Genomic DNA, 23,119 nt, shown 5'->3' on the forward strand with positions numbered 1-23,119 from the left:
CGGTTTTAGTAAACCAGGGTTGGAATACCATAACCGTGTAGCCAAACGCGGTTCTTCTTCTCCACACCTTCACGGACGCCAGTGAACAATGCAACGCAGGCGACGGCAACCCAATCACAAGCAATGGCCGAATCAATAAGCAGCGACCGCTGCAACTTCCGGCCAAAAAACGTGAATCGAGGAACCTCACCTCTGCAAACCGAGAAGGCAGATGTCGGCGAGCTCGCTGACAACCAAAGAGGAGCTGCCGGCGATAATGAACAAGGCAGAGACTACGACGAACAAGCTTCAGATCTAATGACGACGAACGAGACTGCAGATCTAACGATGGTGGATGAGGAGTGCCGATGACGACGAACAAGGAGCTGTCGGCAAAGACACCAACACCACAATCGCGATTCCGATCACGATTCTGATCTTATACAAGACAACCCAATTACAGACTCTCACACCCATGATCGTGTAGCTCTGATACCATGTTCAAAATCATGAGAGAGAGAGAGAGAGAGCAAGACTGTGTATCTCTTGTATATATTAACCCTTAAGCCTCCAGTGGCTTATATAAAGGAAAACAAATAACCTAATTATACAAGGTTACCTAATTACACAATGATCCTAACAACTATGGGTAATTACATAATGACCCAACATAAATATATATATATACATAAACATTCTAACAAAAAGAAATAATCGTCTAACGCCAAGACCACCCAACTTTATAGGCTTGCAAACTTGCTCTCATTTGACAAGGTGATACTTGAACTCGTCACCCCTTCCTCACCATAGGAAGTCCACTTGAATTTTTTCAATCCTATCCGCAACGAAGCAAGGGATTTGGAACATAGATAGAAAATAAGTGGGGAGGCTTGATAATGTACTCTTAATAAGAGTAACTTTACCCCCCTTAGACAAGTGTTGCTTCTTCCATCGTGCCAATCTCTTCGCATACTTGTCAATCACTGAATCCCAACTCCCCACTATCCTTAAGGAGACCCCTAGAAGCAAACCCAAATAAAGAATAGGAAAAGAACTCACCCTGCATCCAAGAACTGCAGCTAAAGAAGAAATATCCTGAACATCCCCTACCAGGACAAACACACTCTTAGCCACGTTTACCTTTAGCCCGAAAACCACCTGAAAACAAGCCAGGATACACCTCAAGTATCGGAGTTAAGACACATCAGCATCACAGAAAACCAGGGTATTGTCTGCAAAAAGTAAATGAGAGATCTCCATCTGATGGACTAGATCTCTACCCACCATAAAGCCCTTAATAAGGCCAAGATCATCTGCCCTGCGCATAAGTCTGCTTAAGCTCTCCATAACAATAAGAAAAAGGAAAGATGACAAAGAATCACCTTGTCTTATACCCCGAGTACAACCAAAGAAACCAGCGGGAGAACCATTCACAAGAATTGAAAACTTGACAAACGAAAGACATGTCTCAATCCACTTCCTCCATCTACTTCCAAACCCCATTATTTGTAACAAATAAAGTAGGAAATTCCAGTTCACATGATCGTACGCTTTCTCAATACCAAGTTTGCATAATACTCCAGGAACACCACTAAGCAATCTGGAGTCCACACATTCGCTTGCAATAAGAACTGAATCAAGAATTTGCCGTCCTCCAACAAAAGCGTTCTGGGAATCCAATATAATCCCATCCATAACTTCCCTACCCTTAGAGCAAGCACCTTAGCTATAAGTTTGTAAATACAGCCCACCAAGCTAATTGGACGGAAATCCTTTATGTCAGAAGCGCCTCCCTTCTTAGGGATAAGGGCAATAAATGAAGCATTTAGCGACTTCTCTAAGAAGCCAATATAATGAAACTCCTGAAAAGTACCCATTACATCATTTCTTACTACTGCCCAACTTTCCACCAGAAAACGCATAGTAAACCCGTCAGGCCCCAGAGCTTTGTCCCCATTACAACTTGATAAAGCCTTTAAAACTTTGTTTTCAGTAAAAGGACTCTCAAGCCTATCTCTATCCAACTCAGAAATAGCCTCAAAAGGGAGACCGTCAAGTTTGGGCCTCTAAGCTAATGGCTTAGTATAAAGCTTCTGATAAAAAGAAGCGATCCCATTACGCACCTCTTCCTCCCTCCACAACTCCACATCTTCCACCCGAATTCATCCTATATGATTACTCCTTCTGTGAGCATTAGCTAATCTGTGAAAGAATTTTGTGTTGCGATCTCCTTTTTTTAGCTAAAGAGCCCGGGATTTTTGTCGCCACGAAATCTCCTCCATGCTAGCAATCTCAGCAAAAACAGCCTTACAGGAAGCTCTCCTAGAACGTAAAGACTCCACATCCCCTCCCGCCTCCTCAAAACGATCAATCTCGAAAAATTCAGCAAGGACTTTGTTCTTCCTCCATTCCAGATTCCCAAAAACATCCTTGTTCCACTGCTTAAGAGCAAATTTGAGAGCTCTTAACTTCTTTGTTATCGTGAAACTGGGCGAACCAGAAACTATTGCTCTCTCCCACCAAGATCTAACTTTCCCTTGAAAATCCACCGCTCGCAGCCACATATTCTCAAATTTAAACGAGGATCTTCGAGAACACAAACCCTCACAATCCAAGACCAAAAAGGAACATGATCAGAAGTGACCCTTACTAACACCGCCTCAATGACATTTGGGAATTTCTTTTCCCACTCCCCAGAAATTAAAAATATGTCCAGTCTTGAAAGAGTGATAGGATTCCTACCATTTGACCAAGTATAGGTTGCACCTTCCATTGGTAAATCAACAAGAAAATGCTTATTAATAAAATTTGAAAATTGATCCATATCTAAGGACCTCTCACCCTGTAGACCTCTCTGACGGGGACCTAACAGAATTGAAATCCCCACCTAAGCACCAAGGGAGAGACCACAATCCTTGGGTATGGCAGAGCTCCTCCCAGAAAATAGGTTGCTCATTATCAACAACCGGTCCATAGACACTAGAAAATACCCATCTATAATTGTCCTCTTCCATCTTAAACACACAGGACACGGAAAATCTCCCCTTCCACACGTCCATTCTAGACAACCATCTGTTATCCCACATGACTAATATCCCACCCAAAGTACCTATTGCCTCCAAGGCCTCCCATTCTACAAACCTCCCTCCCCACAAACTCCTCACTACCCCGTCAGAAATGGATGCCAGCTTGGTTTCTTGAAAGTAAACAACCTGGCCCCCCACTTCCTTAAAGCTACCTTACCACCCTTCTCTTGTTCGGATCGTTGAGACCACGAACATTCCATGTAATGATTCGTAACTTCATTAAAAACCAGATAAAATTATCTCCCCTCCTCCCTTCCTTAAACTCCTACTCCTGGTCCTTCCCCTTTCCTTCACCACCCCTCTCTTTCCTTCATAATTGACATCAGAGATGAGATTCTTGATCTCCTGTGCCCCTTTGCCCCTTCCCAGGACGATAAAGGCCTCGTGTTCATGACTTCATTGGTCACCTCTCTTCCTTCCGCAATTGCTTTAAGGATAGATAATGTATGATCGTCATTACCCTCTAATGAGACTCACAGCAGCTCACTAGTGACTCTAATATTGTCAACTACCCAATCTTTCCCCATATCAGCAACCTCTTCATCAAGTCGCACCACAGCCAATGGTTCCTCAACTAAAATGTCAGAATCATTCTCCAGCCAAGGTGCGAGCTCATTAAAGCAAACCTGTTGGATAGACCCCAAATCATCAACCATCTCCTCTTCAATCTCTTTTCCATTCTCATATGTAGAATCTGATTCTATAGCAAAGTCGCTCAACCCAACGAATCTACCAGACTCATTCTCCTCAGCCCCTGCAAAAGGCAAGCTGTTAAGGCCTTTCAATGCTACACTTAATCGAAGCTATTTGAACAGAGCCACAGCTTCATCATTGGACAACTAAAAATGCAGGTCTCTCCCCACACAGACCGTAACCCCTTCAGACAATTCCTTAACTGCACAACCAGTAAGATCCATTTGCCCAGAAAAAACACTCACAAACTTCCTTTCCTTCTGTATTCAACCCATGCATAATTTCAGGTCCAGTATTCATAACTGACAACCCACACCTCTTCTCCGTCTCCGTCACATCATCACTCCTCAACACCTCACAAGAAGGGGTAGAAGAAGAGGATGAAGCAGTAAAGGGGCTCTGAGGATGTGAAATTGAGAACATACCTGGAACGTTAGTAAAAGTTCACTTCTACTTTTCTTTTATAGATCATTTAAGTCCATGACGATTTCTGCGAGAATCCCAAGACGAAAATCTGGAGGTTCGTCCCTTCGGCAGTGTAGTATCAGAAAAGGATGAAGTAGAAATGCCGGCGCAATACTAAGAATCACGAGAACCCTTCTCGACAGGTTTTACACCAGCCGTGGCAGCAGAGAGATTCATCCATCTCCTCTTCTCTGGCAAGTTCCAAAAAGTTACAGAGATGCCATTAAGACGATGACTCTACGAATTGCTATTATCTGTAAAGATAGGTGGGCTGGGCTTGGAATTAAGAAAAGAGACTGAAATCATGTTATTGGGCCCCCGCATAACCTCTCTCTTTGGATTGCTCACTTGTGGCCTAGTTTGTAACTTATTAACTTCATGATTGGGCTTGGACAAAGTATGTGGGTTGGACTTCTCATTTCGGGAAAGAAACTGATAATTGGTTGCTAGGCCCCCACTTAATAGCCCTCTTAATCTCCTGCGGGCCGTGATGAACTAGCAGACCATTTGTCTTAGTAGGCCCAGAGCACGCTTCAGGTCCACGTTTAGGCCCAACGGAGGCCACTGCATGAAGGGCTCCTTTAATGCCATGATCTCGGCCACGTGGATGGTAACCGTTGAAGCGGTCATTACGAAATGATGATGGGCACTGATTGAGGGCGTGATTGACACAGCTCTTGGATTTGCCTTCTCTACTTGCTTCTAGCGCATGGGCAGGCAATTGCCTCTTTCCTTTGAGGCCCTGATGGGTCTGAAAATTCTGGCGACTTCCTTCAATGATCGTTGCAGCAAACGGGGTGTGGGGACTCTCCCCAACGCCATAATAGGACTTCGGAAGAATACGGGGTGTGATTTCCTCTATCAAATTGACCTTAAAGGCCACTCGTTGGTCCTTAACGGAAACATACTCCGGCGGAAACATAGAGGAACGTCCGCCTCGAAATCCACCACGTTAGTTTCCAATTGCTTCGAATAACTTATGGCACCATAGATGGAGGAGCAAACCAAACAAAATCACCCTTCGTATTTTTTCTAGATCTTTCACTACAGAACATTCAACCGCGAAGTACCAAATGTCGATAGATAACAAGGCGTCGGCCCATCTCTTCCTCCCTTCATCCAAAGCCCTTAATGCCTCAATCTCCGATGGAAACCTGAACAGGAATAAATTGTCGGGTAGGGAAGAAACTTTCGCCCCACTCGAAACCTTCCAAGATTTCGTCACTCACGCCTCAATCCCTTCAGTACACTCCACATCTCTATCAAAGCAGCCTACCAGACACGATCACAAGGCAGATTCTAGATCTTTGATGCTTTGATGATCAACCCTAAAAACCAAATCATTGCCTATAGTACAGCTTTTGATTTCTCCATGGAAGTTGAGGCGTGGTAAGGTCGCGACACTGAGATAGGATCGATGCATATCACAAGTCCCTGCCAAAAAGCCGAAGATCCAACAACCAAAAACACAAACATAAACGGCAGACGCCGGAGTGAAAGACTCCGACGTCAAAAAAGGTAGAGAGAGAAGAGAGAAAAGTCAAACATAGTCAACGCGTAACCATGAAGGATAACGGTAGACCACACTCATTTCACTTCTGTTACTATTATAATTTTCAAGCTTACTTATCATCATCTTCACCAGCCAAAGAAAACAATTGCGAATGCCTCCAGATTTATTATAAAAAAACACAGTAAATAACCTAAATGAACATAGAACCCCTGATAAAAGACATAAGTGATTTCAACTCGTTTAATGTATTTGTCTTCAAGCTTACTTGCTTATTATTGTATATTTCATCAGCATATAGGCACACCAATTAATACTCAATTCTGCTGGACCTATAGTGATGTCATTAACAATTTAGTTTATTACAATTTTCACCCCAACAAATAGGAGTCAAATACATTTTTTTACTGTCTCCCATTTTGGTTAAATCAATGTGAATAAAAAGAGAGAAAACAATAAAACAGAACAACTAATTCCTCCACGGATTATGTTGTGAGATGAGTTGCGCTCTATGTGCTCAAGGATATATTGTATGGTTTTACCTGGTCTCAGCAATTGTGGATTTCACTATAAGTTGTGAGTGGAGGGCTCAGAGGTAGCACCCCTGGCCAAAAATTGTAAAGGGGATTCATTTTCTAACCTGATCCAACTTGGTGTAAGCAATTCCTTGGAACAGTTTTGTTTCTTAAAAATAGTAGGTCTTCATGGTAAAAGTTGAGATATGGAGTGTGGTTTTCTGATAACCATAATTCATAGTTGATAGTGGATTTAATATTAAGCAGCTTGTCAAGCTATGTAAATCTACTATGCGTATTGTAATTAGGGCTGTAAATGAACCAAGCATTCCACAAATAGCTTGAGCTCGGCTCGTTAAGGGCTCGGTTCGTGTTCGTTTGTTTAAATGAACCAAGCTCAAACAAAAATTTTAGGCTCGTTTCATAAACGAGTCAATCTCAAACACCTTTGTTCGGCTCGTTTGTTGGCGAACGTGTTTGTGAACATGCTCGTTCAAAAGCTTGTTTAGAGCTCGGAATATATATATATATATAATTTTTTGAATCTACGAAAAAGAGGCCCACTTACTAATTAAAACAAAGTTGGCCCACTTTACTATATAACAGTCCTTCACATTCTTTGAATTCCTCCCAAGACATTTTCAAAAGTAGAAAGCCCGTCACTTTTCCTAGACCCAAGCCCATCTATCATTTAAACATTAGCCTAACAACATTACTCTTTTATTCTTTTGCCGCTAAAGAGAGTGTTTGCCGCCATAGCATCAACACCCTACCTCTAAACAGCACCGGAAAGCTCCAGTTCTCGCTATCCACTGCACCAACGGTCAACAACTTGATAGTGCAAGGTGCTCTCCCTCTTCTCTCATGATTATAGCAGTGTAATCTTGATTTCTGTTTGATTGTGTAAAGAATATGAAAAGGGTACAGATCTGACATCCATGGAGTGCAATGGTGAGTTATTCCTCAAGTAAATGATCTGGTACGCAATGTGTAAGGATGTGTGTGTGTGTGTATATATTGTACACCAAGTCGGCCGGATTGCGGAATATTGAAGGAGTTAACGAGCTCAAGTTTGCCTAAAATCTGTCGAGCCGAGCTCGATCTTGCCTAAGCTAGGCTCGATCGAGCTCGAGCTGAGTTCAAACTCCTATCTAAATATGCCAAGCCGAGCCCGAACACCTCTAAGCTCGGCTCGGCTCATTTACAACCCTATTTGTAATATTGTGATATTTCTTTATTGCATCATTGTTGATCCTATAATTAGTTCGCAGTGAATCATCCTAAACGAGTTCAACAAAACCATCTTCCAAAAACTCTAGTTCTCTATCAAGACATTTTTCACTCTAGCTAAGCATCTTAATTCTTAAACCATTCACATTTTCTCCATGGAAAATGCCACTCGTTATCTTTTTTCAAAAAAAAATATAATGAAAGAGAAAAAAAATGTAATCATTCTCTTAACATCCTAAAGGTTTTGATTGCTAATACAAAAAAAAAAAAAAATGATCTGAAGTACACCAATCAATCTACCTGAAAAATATGCAAAAAGCACAAGAGAGCATACCACACATCCTTTTATTTCTTCCTTTTCATATCACACACTTTTTGAGGCAAAATAAGTGTATCATCGATGATGTGGGTGTTGAGGAAGATGGAATAGTTGAAGAATAGAGAAAACAGAAGTGCACAAATACAAATATGGCAACAACTTGTTGCCTAAGTATGGCAACATTAACATTCTGTCAAGGAGTGATTTAAGGGCTTAAATCACTCCTATAATTATTCTCCAACATTGCCGTGGATGTAGGCCTAGTGGCTGAACCACGTTATATCCTTGTCTTCTTAATTTTCTATTTCTCTTCAATTTTAACATATATAATAGAATGTAAGGTAAGGGTTTGTTTGGTATACAGTATAATGATGATACCACTTCCATTGCTGTGGAAGTTAGCATTTCAATCTATGAAGCACGGGTACTCCTTGGGGAGTCCTGTGGCCATTGAACACGTCTTCAAAACATATATGCGTTAAACATGGTTTGATAAACTTCGAATATGGTTAAAAAGTGTCCTGTCTTTCAAATTATAGATATTATTACTTTTTTTTATGTTGGAGACTTTTAGAACTCAAGAATGACAAGAGATGGATACTCTTAAGACACTGTGGGGCAGGTTTGTAATTTTCCTTTTTCTTTAGGGGGGGGGGTCCCATTTGTAATACTGAAAGATTCTGGTTCGAAACTATATATATTATAAGAAAGAAAAATGGCTAAAGTTAGGGCATTGGTATGTTCCTTCAAAACTCAAAAGCCCCAAACCTCAAGCACTACAAGTCAAGACTAGAGAGACACGAAGGGATGAAGAGAAGAAGAGGAAAAAAGAAAAGGAAGGAGGACCATAAAATATATTCATACACTTGGTAACTATGTTAATTTCCTACGGTGATGCACTATTCTCTCTCTTCCAACTAGCTCCCCTTTCTCTCACGGCCTCTCTCATTACCAATGTCAAATAGGCACACACCACAACCACCATTCCGCCTTCACACGTTCTTCTAACCACGCAACACTTTCAGAAATCACCCTCACCTACTCGACAGCGCACTTTAGGTTTTTTCCCCCCTTTTTATAAAAATTCTCTCATGAAAAAACCTCCTATAGCTACACACACAGCCAACAGCACTCTCTCCAACTCCCACCACTGCATAGAGCGCCCTACCTTTTCTCTCTCTCAAAATTCTCTCATGAAAAAACCTCCAATATCCACACACATCACCTCTGCTCCTTTTTTAGTCCCCTTTTTTCAATTGAACTATTTCCTTTAACCATGAGGCTTATTAGGAATGGCAAAAATCTATTACATTCAAGATATTGTATTATAGATCAATGATAAAAAGCAATTTTTTTTGTATAAATAATAACATAATATAGCATTATATAATTGTATGTATTCTTGCCGTGTCTGGATCCTATTTTTTTGAGATTTATTGTATCGTCGTGTCAGTATCTTCTCATACCTGTGTCCCGTTTATGTAGTAAGGCTTTATAGATTTCAATGCATAAATGAGCAATTAATATGGTAGTATCATTACGTGGATCAAAAGGAAACAAATTAACCAAAAATTTGACCAGGTCAGACAGCACCAAGATCTGTATATCCAATACTTAGGATGGAATAACTAAGACAGGGCAATCTTCCTCCCGCAGATACAGAAATGAGGAATAACAACAAAAGAGGACTTACATCGGGGACAGAGTTAGATGATCTGCTTGGGTTTAGAGCCTCTAACCGCCTCTTTAACTCCTCGAGTCTAGCAAATTGGGTGCTACTGCTCTCTTGAACCTACAACATATTAGTGTCAAAAAAATAAAAGGAACAATAATAAAATTTAAGAATCTATGTTTCGTAAAGATTATATACCAGATTACTCAAGTCTTCACATAGCTTCTGCTTAATTGCTTCCTCATCCTTTACAGCTTTTGACGCCGCTTCCCATGCCTACAAAACCACAAGATATCCAAATGATGGAGAGAGGTAAACCAATTTATGCACCTTTTATGATTTCATCAAAAATTCATAATGTTCATTAAACTCCCTGAATTACTGCTAAAAGAATAACCATAAATTTAAATCCCTTCTAAAAGTAAACTTGTATATTACAAAGCAAACAGCCCCCTTCTGAAAGTCAAGGCAGGTGTAAAGTGAAATATCTGTTAATTGTTCCCAAAGTAATCAGTTCTAGATGACTGTCAAAATTGAAAAAGAAAATTTGACTTGTCATTACAGAAAAAATAATTAAAATTGACATGGAAATAAATGATTGCGCTTCAAAGGGTTTGATTTCCTTCATGTCATGCAGCCACCAAGTTTTTTCGAATGTCAATTTCATGCCCATTTTGTCAGATAAAGAACTAAGTGCGACACCATAGTGTTCACAAATGTGGCAAATTTCCCGGTTAGACAGGGCAAAAATTTTTGGGTGTGAATGTGTGCATGTCTTCATCCCTCACCAGCAAAGAGGGTGAATGTAGGTCTCATTGTACAAAATGTCTACAGAATGTTTTTCAGGCCTACTGATGAATGAGGAGTATTAAATACTTTTGACAGAACAAATGCAATTCTGCTTCAGCATACTTTTGACAGAACATAACAACAAATATTCATTTATTTCAAAAGACCTCAGGAGGTTGGCATAGAGAGTACGTAAAGAGTCAAGATCAAAATACCAAATGAAACATCATACACTTATAGAATTATTACTAACATATACAAAAGAATAATTACTTGGATAGACTTTGTTACGTATATGGGTGATATGTTGGCAATTTGCTACTCAAAACCTTGGTTGTAATGCGTCAAAGTGTCATGAGTCATAAAGAGTACAACCGTTGAAGGCTACACATACAAAGATTCGTGAAGAACACGGCAAGAAATCTGCATGCTCAATCACATATCTAGGGCTGATTTAGGGCACAAGTAAATGACCTAATCTTAGATAACTATTTTCAATCTTGGAGAGTCTTAAATTACTTATTTAAACTTGTTTTTTAAAAATGGCTTTTCAAAGTACTATTTTTGAACAAGTTCTAACACTACGATTTTACTCGAAAACAGTATGCGTGGACTGACAACTCAATTGATTGAAATTCGAAGAGCACTCCAGTAGACTTTGATTGATAGGTGCATTAATTGAATTTTTTCAGAAAACTTTTCATTAAACTCCAGCATGCTTCAATTGATCGAGCAGCTTGGCAGTGTGTGTCAATCGGCGCATCGATCGATCCAGCCATGCAGAGGTTTATTTTTGGAAAATCTCTCAAAACAGATTTATACAAAGATTCAACTTACCAAAACATATGGGCTACCTATATTAGCTATATATATGGGTTTATTGTCAGTCTAGGTATAAATACATGCTTTGATTATCTAGAGAGAAAAATCCTTGAGAGAGGGATCCTTTGCTTACTCAATCTGGGTTTCTATTAGATACCATTATATGTGATTTGAGAGTTCAACAAAGGGAAGTACATCAGCCTACTGAGTAAAATAAATTCAACAGATTATAAAACTGAGTTACATGATTTGAACATCCGTAGAGAAGCAGATTGCTTGGAAAAGTATGTTGATGAAGCAGATCAAGGTTCTAAAGACTCTAAGTGTGAGTTTGGCTACAGTCAGTGTCAAGAGGTAACTAGGAATGGGTGTGGCTAAGTGTGAGTTTGGCTACAGTCAGTGTCAAAAGACTGTAAGTTTGTGTTGGGTTTTAAGACCAAGGGTATTTTTATAGTTATTTTTTAGGGGCATAGATAGACATGGAAAACTAGAATAACAAAAAAGTTGAGTGGTTATTTGTTTAAATAAGGAGAGAGAGAGAGAGAGAGAGAGAGAGAGAGAGAGAGAGAGGGGATGGATGGGGCAGGGCTGAGAAAATTCACTGCCTAAAATTTTATTGGGGGACAAGTATATATAACGGGGTTTTACCAAAAATTTAGGGGGGGCAATTTTAGGATTTTAACAAAAATTATAGGTATATATAGTAAAGATAAAAAGAAATCTAACTCCGTCCCTGGTTGCAAATTAATATCCACAACTTGTTCAAGCCCCACCCCCTCTAGGTCTAATTAACAGCACACTCTCTGACGTATCAGAGCCTTAAGTTCCAGTCACTATAATAATCTTTTGGTATCGGAGTAGGTTACTGAATATGGAGAGTTTATCAATAGGGAGAGCATGGATATTAAGAAGATATAATTGGTTGGTTTTGTGTATTCTAATGATTATACTTTCTTAGATTTTTTGATGCATGAAGATCATTGTAACTTACTTGATCCAACTTCTAAAGTTCTAATAGTTACTGTTATAGAGAGATATTCGCTTAAACATGATTATTCTATTTGTGATGCCTTGAATGATAAACCGAGAAATACATAAACTCATAATGAAATTGATTCTGAATATAATTAGGATGATATATTTAGGCTAGCTTTTGCTAAATTACATAATGAAATCTTAAGTTTAAAAGTTGACAACTTTGAGTTGCTGAACAAGTTAAAAGGAATGGAAATTTATTTTGAAAAATATAAGTTAGCAAAGTTAAAGCTTCAGAGTTAGAGGCTACACAGTCTTGCAAGTCAAATGAAGGACTAAAAGTCCAGATAAGAGCTAGAGTGATGAACTTAAAAGCAATATATAATGTTGTTGGAATACTAGATTCTAAGGCTAAGGTTTAAAAATCTACCAAAATAGGATTTGTTATAAGGAAACTAGTAAATCTAAAAAGTTGATCCCCTAAGTATACTACAACACGTCACTATTGTTCAGAAAAAGTTCACATCAAATTTAAATGCATTAAACACATAAATGCCCTTGAGAAAAAGAAAGAAAAAAAAAATTCTCTTTCTAAGGAAAAGATTTTTGGAACTAAAAAGCTAATGATAACTTCTCCTTTAGAGAGACTAAAGGCAAGAGACAAGAATTTCACTCTGATTAACAATGAAATATAGATTAGAAAGAAAGAAGTAGAGTGTTTAGTAATCCACACAACACTTAAGCTAAGGACTCTGAGTATTTACTTATCAAAAAAAAAAAAAAAAAAGGACTCTGAGTATTAGTATTATGATAGCGGATGCTCTAAGCACATGACTGGTAATAAGTCCTTTTCCACATTGACAGATTGTTATGGTGGTACAGTTAGGTTTGGGAATGGAAAATTAGCACCATTGTAGGCTATTTACAGTAAAGATCCCACATTTTCGAGAATTAGAATAGGTTTATTGCGTAGATAGGCTAAAAATTAATTCACTAAGTATCAGTCAACTATGTGATAAGCAACAAAAGGTCTATTTTCTACAAGATGAGTGTATAGTAATAGATAAGGATGGATATAGTAGCTTAAGAGGCACGGAGACCCAAAGGTAACTCTTATGTAATACAGTTCGAGACTACAGTAGCATGTAATAATTCTCAAACCGATATCATGACCGTAATGCATCAACGACTTGGTCATGTGAACTATAAAGACTTGATAAAAAAAAGTTTAAAAATGATCTAGTTAGAAGGTTGCCTGAATTTAGCAAGTCACTAGTAGGAGTGCGTGGTCGGTATCAAATAGGCAAACAAACTCAAGTATCACAGAGAACATCCCAAGCTATAAAAGTTCTAAGCCACTTGATCTAATACACATGGATTGGATACCTATAGAAAGTATAGGTGGTAGAAGGTGTATTTTAGTAATGATAGACAATTTTTTAGGTATATGTGGATAGCTTACTTAAGAGGGAAATCATATATTTATAATAATTTTAAATCGAATTGTCAAAGAATTTAAAATGAAAAAACTATAAAATTGACAGAATTAAAAGTGATTGAGGTATAAAATTCTTAGGTAAATGTATTGAATACTGAGACAAGCTACGAATAAATCATAAGTTCTCTGTTGCAGGTACACTACAACAAAACAGTGTAGTTGAAAGGATAAATAGGTTAATACAAGAAATGGCATGCTGGATGCTACATTCAACTGGTCCATACATGATCGTTCATCATACATGGGATCGACCCAGTTATCGCATACGTGGGAATCGAAAGCTCCTCCATCTGCTATACATATAACAGTCATAATACATGGGTTCAATCTGCTATAGAGTAGGTAGAACAAAACACAACAGTTTCCCCATTCAAGACTTGGCTGCGAAAGCAATTTCCACTTGCTAGGGCTTCTGTTTGAGAATAATCTTGAGAAAGAAGATGTTTAAAATACCAATTTTGAATTGCTACGGTTTCAGATCGACACTCTCGAGGAAGAAGAAGATGACCTTTGAGCAAATGTAATGAATGGGATCTTAATTCGGGTCGGGTAAATGTTAGAAAATTTATGAATGGGTTTAAAGGGAATTTTGGTGATACTGGGAGGTAAACTACGCACTTGACACCCACATGATAAGCATATTGCTATAAATTGACAGCAAATGAACGGAAATGGAGTTAGTTGATCAATTTTTTAAAAGTAAAGGGGTTTTAAGAGGATTTAGTTAGTAAAGGGGGTTATAGATCTCAAGGTGATGACCTTTCAAGCTACCAAACTGCTCTACTCTCACTGAAGAAAAGAACTGAGAACTAATAGACAAACAAGGAATCTCTTCTAAATTCAGGATGTGCAGTTTCCACATCCCACTACAGTAACTTGATGTGGAGTTCGCTTTTCTCTCGTTTCTCAGACGTCGGAGTCTTCTACTCCGGCATCCTCTGAACCCAGTTTTCTTTCTTTTCTTTCTGTTTCTTGCTTGTTCATTTTCCATGAGAGCCCTTGAAGGTCCGAATCGGTCGTTTCTTGAAGTGGCGAGTCTTCCCCGCCTTTCTCTGAAGGGTGAAGTGGAAAGAATTTCTACAAACAGAGGTCAGGTTTTCAAGGTGGACAACCATAGCACAAATATACGTGAAACGACTCTGAAATCGTGCCTTGTTGGGAGGTTTGAAAGAGATGTGGGTTCTTTATAGAGGATTGAGGAGTGCACAACGAAGAAATGGAAAATATTGAGTGGGGTTATAGTCTCTACTCTGGCCGACGGTCTTTTATTGTTCAGATTCCGGTCAGAGAAGGAAGCCCAGAGGGTTTTGAATACTGGAAAGAAGATGTGGGGGGAAGTGCAGCTGTTCATTGATCTCTGGTGCTATCATGTCGGCTGTTATGGTTTGAGGGAAAAAAAACCAAGCACATGAGAGTTGTTATGTACGGCTTACCTCTGCATCTATGGTGTCAGAAGCTCTACGAAGCAATTGGGGATCTTCATGGTGGGTTTTGGGATGTGGAGGCTTACGAAATGTGTGATACTGAGAGGATCATTATCTCTATGGCTGACAGTGGAGTGATTCCTGATTTCATTATCATGGAAGACAGATGGTGGGCCTACAGGATATCTTCGGTGGAAGAAATCCATCCCTCTGGTGCCTAAGGGCAAAGGCTGATTCTTTTGGTGGGAGTGGAGGAATGGAGTCGAGGCCGGAGAAAAAGGGGAAGAGACGCATGGATCGACGGTCTGGCTACAGATCGGCGTCACAGGATAAGAAAGGGGCTCAAGGACAGGGACGACCAGTGGCTCACGCGTGGAAGGCGAGTAGGGAAGCATTTGATCCAGGACGTACACGTGGGCATCATCGGGAGTCTTCCCGTTGCAGATGGCTGACAGCTAAGAGATCAAGCGGACAAGCACGTGAGAGAGATGCGCTTTTAAATTCTACGAATGATGGGTCTAGTCGTGATGGGCCTGGACGGAATGGGCCAAAGTTTGCTTCTTCTTATTTAAGTGTGCTTTCTGCCATCTCTGCTCATAACTATGAAGGAAGGTATTGGTCTGGGGAAGAGAAGGAGAATTAGGTAAAGGTTAGTTTGAACAAAAAGAATTCTGATTTGGTGGGAAAATCTTTTCGGCATGGAGAGTGCTGCCAAAGAATGACTACTTGCAACAGATTTTGGCCTCTGCAATCTGAATGAACAAGTGAAGGGTTTGAGTGGATGTTGCCCAACTTCAAAGGGTGTTGTTCAGAGAGATCACCATCACCGTCGACATGGAAGGCGATGGACAAGAAAGGATAAATAGAAGTGGGTTTCGCACAGTAACTGCGACTTCGAATCTGGTATGTCCTCTCTCTTGAAATCTCGGAGCTCCCTCTCTGCTCCTTCTTCTACTCCTTGTGGGGCGTTGAGGAGTGTTGTGGGGGTGGAGTATGATGGTCTGTCGGTGGTCTCTTAAAATTTATCGCCTGTGATTGATGCGGTAGTTGAGGATGGTTCATCAGAGGAGATTGAGGAGGACTCTGATTGTTGTGGCTGCTCTGGGAAGTCAGAAAGGGATGTGACGAAGACTGTTTCGACTGGAAAGAATTTAGACCGAGGCAATGATACGAGCAGCATGGGGAATTCCAATTTTCTCTGAGACTTCTCTTGTTCTGCTCCATCTTATTCAGAATCAAAGGGGTGATCTGTTGGACAAGTTGTGTTGAGTTCTCAGACTGATGATGCGATTGGTAGACCAGAGAGGATGATCGGTAGTGTTGGAAGCAACATCTGAATCACACTTAGTGATGAGTCTGCAGCTTTGTAGGTTCAAGAATTGGAAAAACACGGACCTTTGACTGATGATATGGCAAGTAAGGTCCGGGATACCCAATATGATTGGTAGGACGGTGGTTGGGATAGCTCAGCTGACTGACTGACTGTCCTGTGATGAGGCAGAGAAGGGGCTGGAATGTGATGAAGGAAATGTGTTGAAGGAGCATAGGGGCGGGGCTCTTGACATAATGTTATGGGAGGGACTGAGTCATCCAAATTTGGGTTTGATTGGCTGTGGTGCATCCAGAAGGGAAGGGTACGGATACTACAGGGCAGGGACACATTGATTTAGGCAAGGGGTGACTGAAGGAGAATATTGGTGTGACAAGTGAATTGTTGGGTGTCTCTTTTGAGGGCAACAAAGAGCAAGCTTTGTCGATTCTTCCTGCGGCGTCCCTCCTTGAGCACCCTATCTGCCTCTGCCTGAGAGGGAAGACGAAAGAGGAACAAAGAATCTGGCAGTGGCGACACCACCCATTCAGCAGAAACATTCCAGGCACGAGACGTCCAAACCATAGTTGTTAAAGGCTGAAGGCACACTAAGGCGCCAGGGTCTCCTGGAGCCTGAGGCGCAAGGCGAGGCACGCGCATGACTGAAGTGAAGCGCACAAACATGGAAATTAACAGCAATAATGTGGCAATCAACAGCAATAACATGGAAATTAACAGCAATAATGTGGCAATCAACAGCAATAACATGGAAATTAACAGAAAATAATGTGGCAATCAACAGAAAATTCAGTAAAAATGTGGCAATCAACAGCAAATACAGCAATAACAAGGAAATTAACAACAATAACATGGAACTTAACAGAAAATAATGTGGCAATCAACAGCAAATTCAGCAATAACATGGCAATTACCGAAAAAAAAAAAAAAAAAAAAAGAACAGAGAAAATAGAAAAGAGAGAAACTGCTGCTGAAGAAGAAGATGCTGCTTGGGGGGGGGGGGGGGGGGGAGATGCTGAACTTGGATGAGAGAAACTGCCTAAGGGGAGGAGAAGTGTTAAAAAAAAAAAAAAAAAAGAGCAGAACTACGATGAAACAGAGAACTAGGGAAAAAGTTGTTGTAGAAGAAGAAGAACAGATAAGTTACCAAAGGGGAGAGAAAAAAAAACAGAGGAGAGACAAACTGAAGGAGGATGAAGAAGAGGAGAGAGAAAAGAGAAGATGCTGAAGGGAAGAGAAAAAGAACAGAGAGAAGGTGCTGAAGGGGGGAGAAGAAGAGAGGAAAAAAAAAAACCCTAACTTGTGGATTGGCTGAGAAGAAGAAGAAGAAGAGAGGAGAGAGAGCATACCTGCGATCGCACACCAGAGAGAGCCCCAAATTGTCGACCGACTGAGAGGGTTTTTTGGTTACGTTCTTTACACCCTTCAGCAATATAACATGTGGCGGTGGGTCCAGTTAACTTAAAATTACCACTTTTCAGCAATATAACATGTGGTGGTGGGGTCCAGTTAACTTAAAATTACCACTTTTCAGCAATATAACATGTGGTGGGGCCCAAATCACCTTAAAAGCAGTAATAACAATTGAGCAACTAAAGAAACAATCTATAAAAATATATAACTTCAGTCAAGCACACCTTTATTGCGCCTTGAGCCTGACGCGCCTATGTAATAGGTAGGCAACTCGACTCGCCCGGGCTGGTACAAGGCGCAATTGATGCACTTCGCGCCTGAGGCGCCCCAGGCGCGCGCCTTTGACAACTTTGGCCCAAACTGAAATCTGTGCCCGATCTCCAACTTCCTTATCAAATTTACCCACCGGGCATAACCGAAGCTCCTCCTTTCTCCTCCCCACGGAATCATCGTCCACAAATATTGAAGGGCCTCAGTAAGTATGATTTTACATAAACAAACCGGGTAACCGGGCAACTTCCAAGAAAGATCGCATAACAGAGGGCAAACAAGAATGGAGAAACCCAGAAGAGTAAGAGATGATAAAAGAGAGCGAACGAGAAAAAATAGCAGAGTGGAAGACAATTTGACATTTGAAGTCTCCTTTCAGAGTGGCCTTCTTTGTTTGGACGGCAGTTTGGGGCATAGTTGTCAAAGGCGCGCGCCTGGGGCGCCTTAGGCGCGAAGCGCATCAAGGCGCATCAATTGCGCCTTGCACCAGCCCGGGTGAGTCGAGTTGCCTTAGGCGCGCCTATTACACAGGCATGTTAGGCTTAAGGCGCGCCTAACTAAAATTATATATTTTTATAGATTGTTTCTTTAGTTGCTCAATTGTTATTACTACTTTTAAGGTGGTTTAAACCCCACCCCATGTTATATTTCTGAAAAGTGGTAATTTTAAGTTAATTAGACCGATCATCACATGTTATAACTTTGGGGCAATAAATTGACAATGGATAATCTGAGAAAGAGAAGACAGGCTACTATTAATTGGTGATGTATGTGTACAAGGGATGGGGAGTTGGTGGACCATCTTCTATTGCATTGCCCTGTAGCTTATGATTGTTGGAGCCTTATTTTTGGTTTGTTTGGCGTCCACTGGGTTATGCCTCGATGCTTGGAGAGACTGTTTTGTGGGAGCCCATGCTCGTGAATTTTGGTGGGCGGTTCTTTTTGTGTTCGGTGGTGCAATTGGAAGGAGCAGAATAGAAGATCTTTCAATAGGGAGGAATCTTCCATTAAGACTTTGAATTTTTATATTTTTTTTATAAGTAATTATCGATTAGAAAAGCATTAAAAAGGGGAACGCGTCCCTAATACAAAAAACGAAAGCTGAACTTAAGGACCTATAGAGTCCAAAAGATCAACTACGTCATCAGTAGAGGAGCAAGTGCTTCCTTTCATATAACAAAAATTAGAGCGAAGAATATGAAGTTTCAAGGTCGTCAACGGCGAATCCTTTCCTTCGAAAATTCTGCTATTCCTCTCTTTCCATATGCACCATCAAACACAGTATGGAACTATCAACTATCCTCCAATAATCGCGAGCATAGCATCTCACAAGGCATCCTCTCCACGCGTTAATTGGTCCTTTGGAAGACTGAGGCATTACCCAATGTATTCTAAATATGCCGAAGATGAGGTTCTAACAATCGTACGCTACAAGACAATGCATAAGAATATGATCCACAGACTTACCATCTCGTTTGCATAGACAACACCAATTAACGAGTGTTGCCTCTCTTCCTCAAGTTGTCCAACGCCAAGATCTTACCCAGACGGCAATCCAAAAAAAAGAATGCTACTCTAAGTGGAGCCTTGGAGCGCCATATAGTCTTCCATGGGAAAGCAGGACCAACGAAATTGGAAAGGCATAGGAACATGGACCGAACACCAAATCTTCCATGGGAGGAAGGAACCCACAAAATGTCATCACTACCTCTGCCAACTTCCTCCTACTGATACAACATATCCAAAAACTCACATACCTCATCCATCTCCCAGTCCTAAAAATAACACCTAAAGCGCACATCCCATGTAATCCCATTGCTATTAAGCCGATAACAATCAGCTACGCAGGCGTGTCTATCGTCGGCTATACTATAAAGTCTAGGAAAGGAGCAAGACAACAACTGATCTACGCACCATAAATCCTCCCAAAAGCGGACACGCCTAGTCGCCTACCATCGCGAACCTTGAATTTGATATGGGAAGAGAAGACATCCCAACCCCTCCGAATGAATTTTCACATGCCAACACCTCCTGCAATAGAGACTGGGCAGGAGGACCAACCACTGCTCTCCTCCCCAAAACGACACGAAACAATCCTTCTCCTCTGGCGATGACGTTCCCTAACGAATCTCTACAATCACTTTCCCAAAAGAGCTTTGTTAAAGGGAACCAACTTTCAGATACCTAGACCACCTAGCTTCAAGGGCTTGCAAACTTGTTCCCATTTAACAAGATGATACTTGTACTCCTCTCCCCTTCCACCCCAGAGAAAGTTCCTTCGAATCTTTTCAATCCTTTTGGCGACAGAGCATGGGATTTGAAACAAAGATAAAAAGTAAGTGGGAAGGGACGAGAGAGTGTTCTTAATAAGAGTGACCTTCCCCCCCTTCGATAGATTTTGCTTCTTCCATCCTACCAACCTCTTCTCAAACCTATTAATTACCGGATCCCAGCTCCCCACCCTCCTAGAGGAGACCCCCAAAGGTAGTCCCAAATAAGGAAGAGGAAAAACACCTACCCTGCACCCAAGAACTGTAACTAAGAAGGAAATATTCGGAACATCCCCAACAGGGACAAGCTTACTCTTTCCAACATTGATCTTCAACCCAGAAACCACCTAGAAACAAACAAGAATGCCGCCTGGGACTTTTAAATTTTTTATCATTAGTTCTCTTTTTAGTGGGGTTATGGGGAGAAAGTTTAAATCTATAGAGGATATTGTTGACTTTTTAGGTTCCTTGGGTCCGTAGAACCACTTCTTTGGTTTCAACCTTGTACAGTGCCTGGGATACGTTCCCCTTTTGAACGCTTTCTAATATAATCTTATTTATCAAAAATACATATATATAGGATAGAAATTTGATAGTATAAGGGGGTTTTGTGATTTCACCCCTTTTAAGGATTAACAATAATTCAAAAGGTTAGATGCAAATTAATATTCACAAGACATGTTCAACCCCCTCTAGTTCTAATTAACCACACGCTCTTTAATGTATCAGAGCCTTGGGTTACGATCACTACAATTACCAGACCCTATTTATTTTATTTTATTTTTTTAGCTTTAGATAGTATGTAGGTGCACCTAACTCGAATTCCTGTTCACATTTATTACTTGAGATAGATTTCAGAAATGCTCTAGGTACATAATTCTATGTTTACTAGCAGTCGATAAGAATTAGAACTACATACTTTTTCAAGGAGCAGCAAGGAGCAGTATATATGTACTGTGAAACATGTTGTCCAATGATTAATAAAATATTTTAAATGCTCAACAAGGACTGTAACTAAGTCTAGTAAGTAAAGGGAGCAAACCTTATGTGCTTGTTCTTCCTTCAGCTTAGCAACACGAATTCTCTCGGTCGACATTTCTATTTTCTTTCTCATATGTTCAAGTGCTTAAGTTATATGCAATACATAAGATGAACAACAATAATCAAACAACTGGACATTCCAATAAAGGAAACATCCACATAATTCAAAGTGAGAAAAATTTACATGGAAATGTACCAACCTGCCTTCTTTGGCCCAGCTGTGAGTTTCATCTCCATTGAAAGATTTGTTAGCTCTCGTTCAACATCACGAATTTTAGAATAGTTTTCTTCAATATATCTGAGAAAGTATCAGAAGAAGATCAAGCAAAACATTTGAAGAATAAAAACATTAATATCAGACGATGAAGAAACAAATAAATTACGGACACCATATTCAACATACTGGTAAATACTTCCCCTTTTTATCAACATATGTACAAATTACATCCTGAAAACAGACATAACAAGGTCGGCAATGCGAATTCTCTGTTTGCATTCTTTTCTATTACAAGTATAATATTTGATTTTTTAAAATCAATTTTAATAACTTCATCCGCTGTTAAAATCGGTCACCCTCTTCGACTTCTATCGTCTATAGAGATTAGTCTTCCTCTTCTTACTCGTGCCACTACAGGTCTCATTGTATATATCCATACCACTTGAGTCTATTTTCTTTTCTGTTATCACCAATAGGCGTCACTCTTAGCTCTTCCTCATACTTCAATTAGTAACCCTATATCCTCTAGTCACCTCTACCATCCATCTCAACATTCTCATTTTAGCTACATGAAATCTATTTTTTTGCCACATGAATTCTTTGTTCTTGTTTCTTTTTTAAAACCAATACCATAAACATAATAGGTTCAAAAGATACCGCCAATCACAGAGATCATGAAAGATAATTTAGCTCCTCATGCAGATTGTAAACCACTATCTAATCAAAATGTTGTTATCAGCAAGTTCATGTTCTAACAAGACTTCTAGTAGTGACAAAAAAGACCTTACTCTATGTACTCCATCAACTGGTCAACTGTATTCATCTCTTGTTGCATTTTAATTGCCTGTAGGATCATCTAAGTAAAATTTTTAAATGCTGAATCTGGATATTTCGTTTACGTATCTTCTCCTATAACTTCTCAGCAATTTAAGGTATGAAATTGTGTTCATTTTTCAACATCATTAAATCTGTACAGCACTTGCATGACAAACACTAAATCAATGTAGACAAGGAAACAAAGAACAAAAACATCTGATACCAGAACTTTGAGCACAATTAACAGAATTTTGAATGATGGAAACATAAACAGGAACAAATCCGTAGAAAATCAGAAGTAAGTTCGACTTACTTCCTTAATTGAACCTGCTCTTCCGCTATTATCTGTCACAATGAACACAAATTCACAAACACTTCCAATGCATTCACCAACACACACACAAAGTCCATACGAAACTCAACATATATATGCCTGTATATGTATATATGTTTAGAGAGAGAAAGAGAGAGACCTTCTCGGTATAGGCGATGACGGGGGCTTCTCTTGCGAGGCCATCAGGTCCGATCTCAGGAAGGAGAGAAGGATTCGTCTTCGTATTGCCATCGGTGGCCATTTCTGATTTCTTCGAGAGATTCTAACAGAAATGGCCTTCTGGATCTCTGAGATCAAACTCTAGAACATGAAACAATCCAATATCATTCTTCGTATATACAATGTGCCTATCCTATATATTGGATTGATATTAAATCATTCTTGGATCAAAATGGCGCCCGGTATTTGGATCCTACCCGACCCGTTTATGTCTCTTCTCCTGTTAAACATTAAA

The 23,119-nt window shown here is 40.0% G+C and overlaps 1 protein-coding gene across 2 annotated transcripts in view; it reads right to left on the reverse strand.

The window, feature by feature from the left end:
• LOC132271906 (uncharacterized) overlaps positions 1-23,016 on the reverse strand; it is a 29,651-nt gene extending 6,635 nt beyond the window's left edge. For both annotated transcript variants that reach the window (XM_059773413.1, XM_059773414.1), the window contains exons 1-6: positions 22,805-23,016; positions 22,645-22,676; positions 21,499-21,596; positions 21,300-21,382; positions 9,668-9,745; positions 9,491-9,589 (exon numbers count right to left, since the gene is read on the reverse strand). In XM_059773413.1, the coding sequence (XP_059629396.1) occupies positions 9,491-9,589; positions 9,668-9,745; positions 21,300-21,382; positions 21,499-21,596; positions 22,645-22,676; positions 22,805-22,906 (492 nt within the window). In that variant the 5' untranslated portion in view covers positions 22,907-23,016. The remainder of the gene's footprint in view (positions 1-9,490; positions 9,590-9,667; positions 9,746-21,299; positions 21,383-21,498; positions 21,597-22,644; positions 22,677-22,804) is intronic.
• Positions 23,017-23,119: the final 103 nt, after the last annotated feature.

Source organism: Cornus florida, unplaced genomic scaffold (assembly GCF_030987335.1).
Source record: "Cornus florida cultivar Cherokee Brave unplaced genomic scaffold, ASM3098733v1 CherokeeBrave_3.0.0_Hap2_Chr08, whole genome shotgun sequence".
NCBI classification, from domain to species: Eukaryota; Viridiplantae; Streptophyta; class Magnoliopsida; order Cornales; family Cornaceae; genus Cornus; species Cornus florida.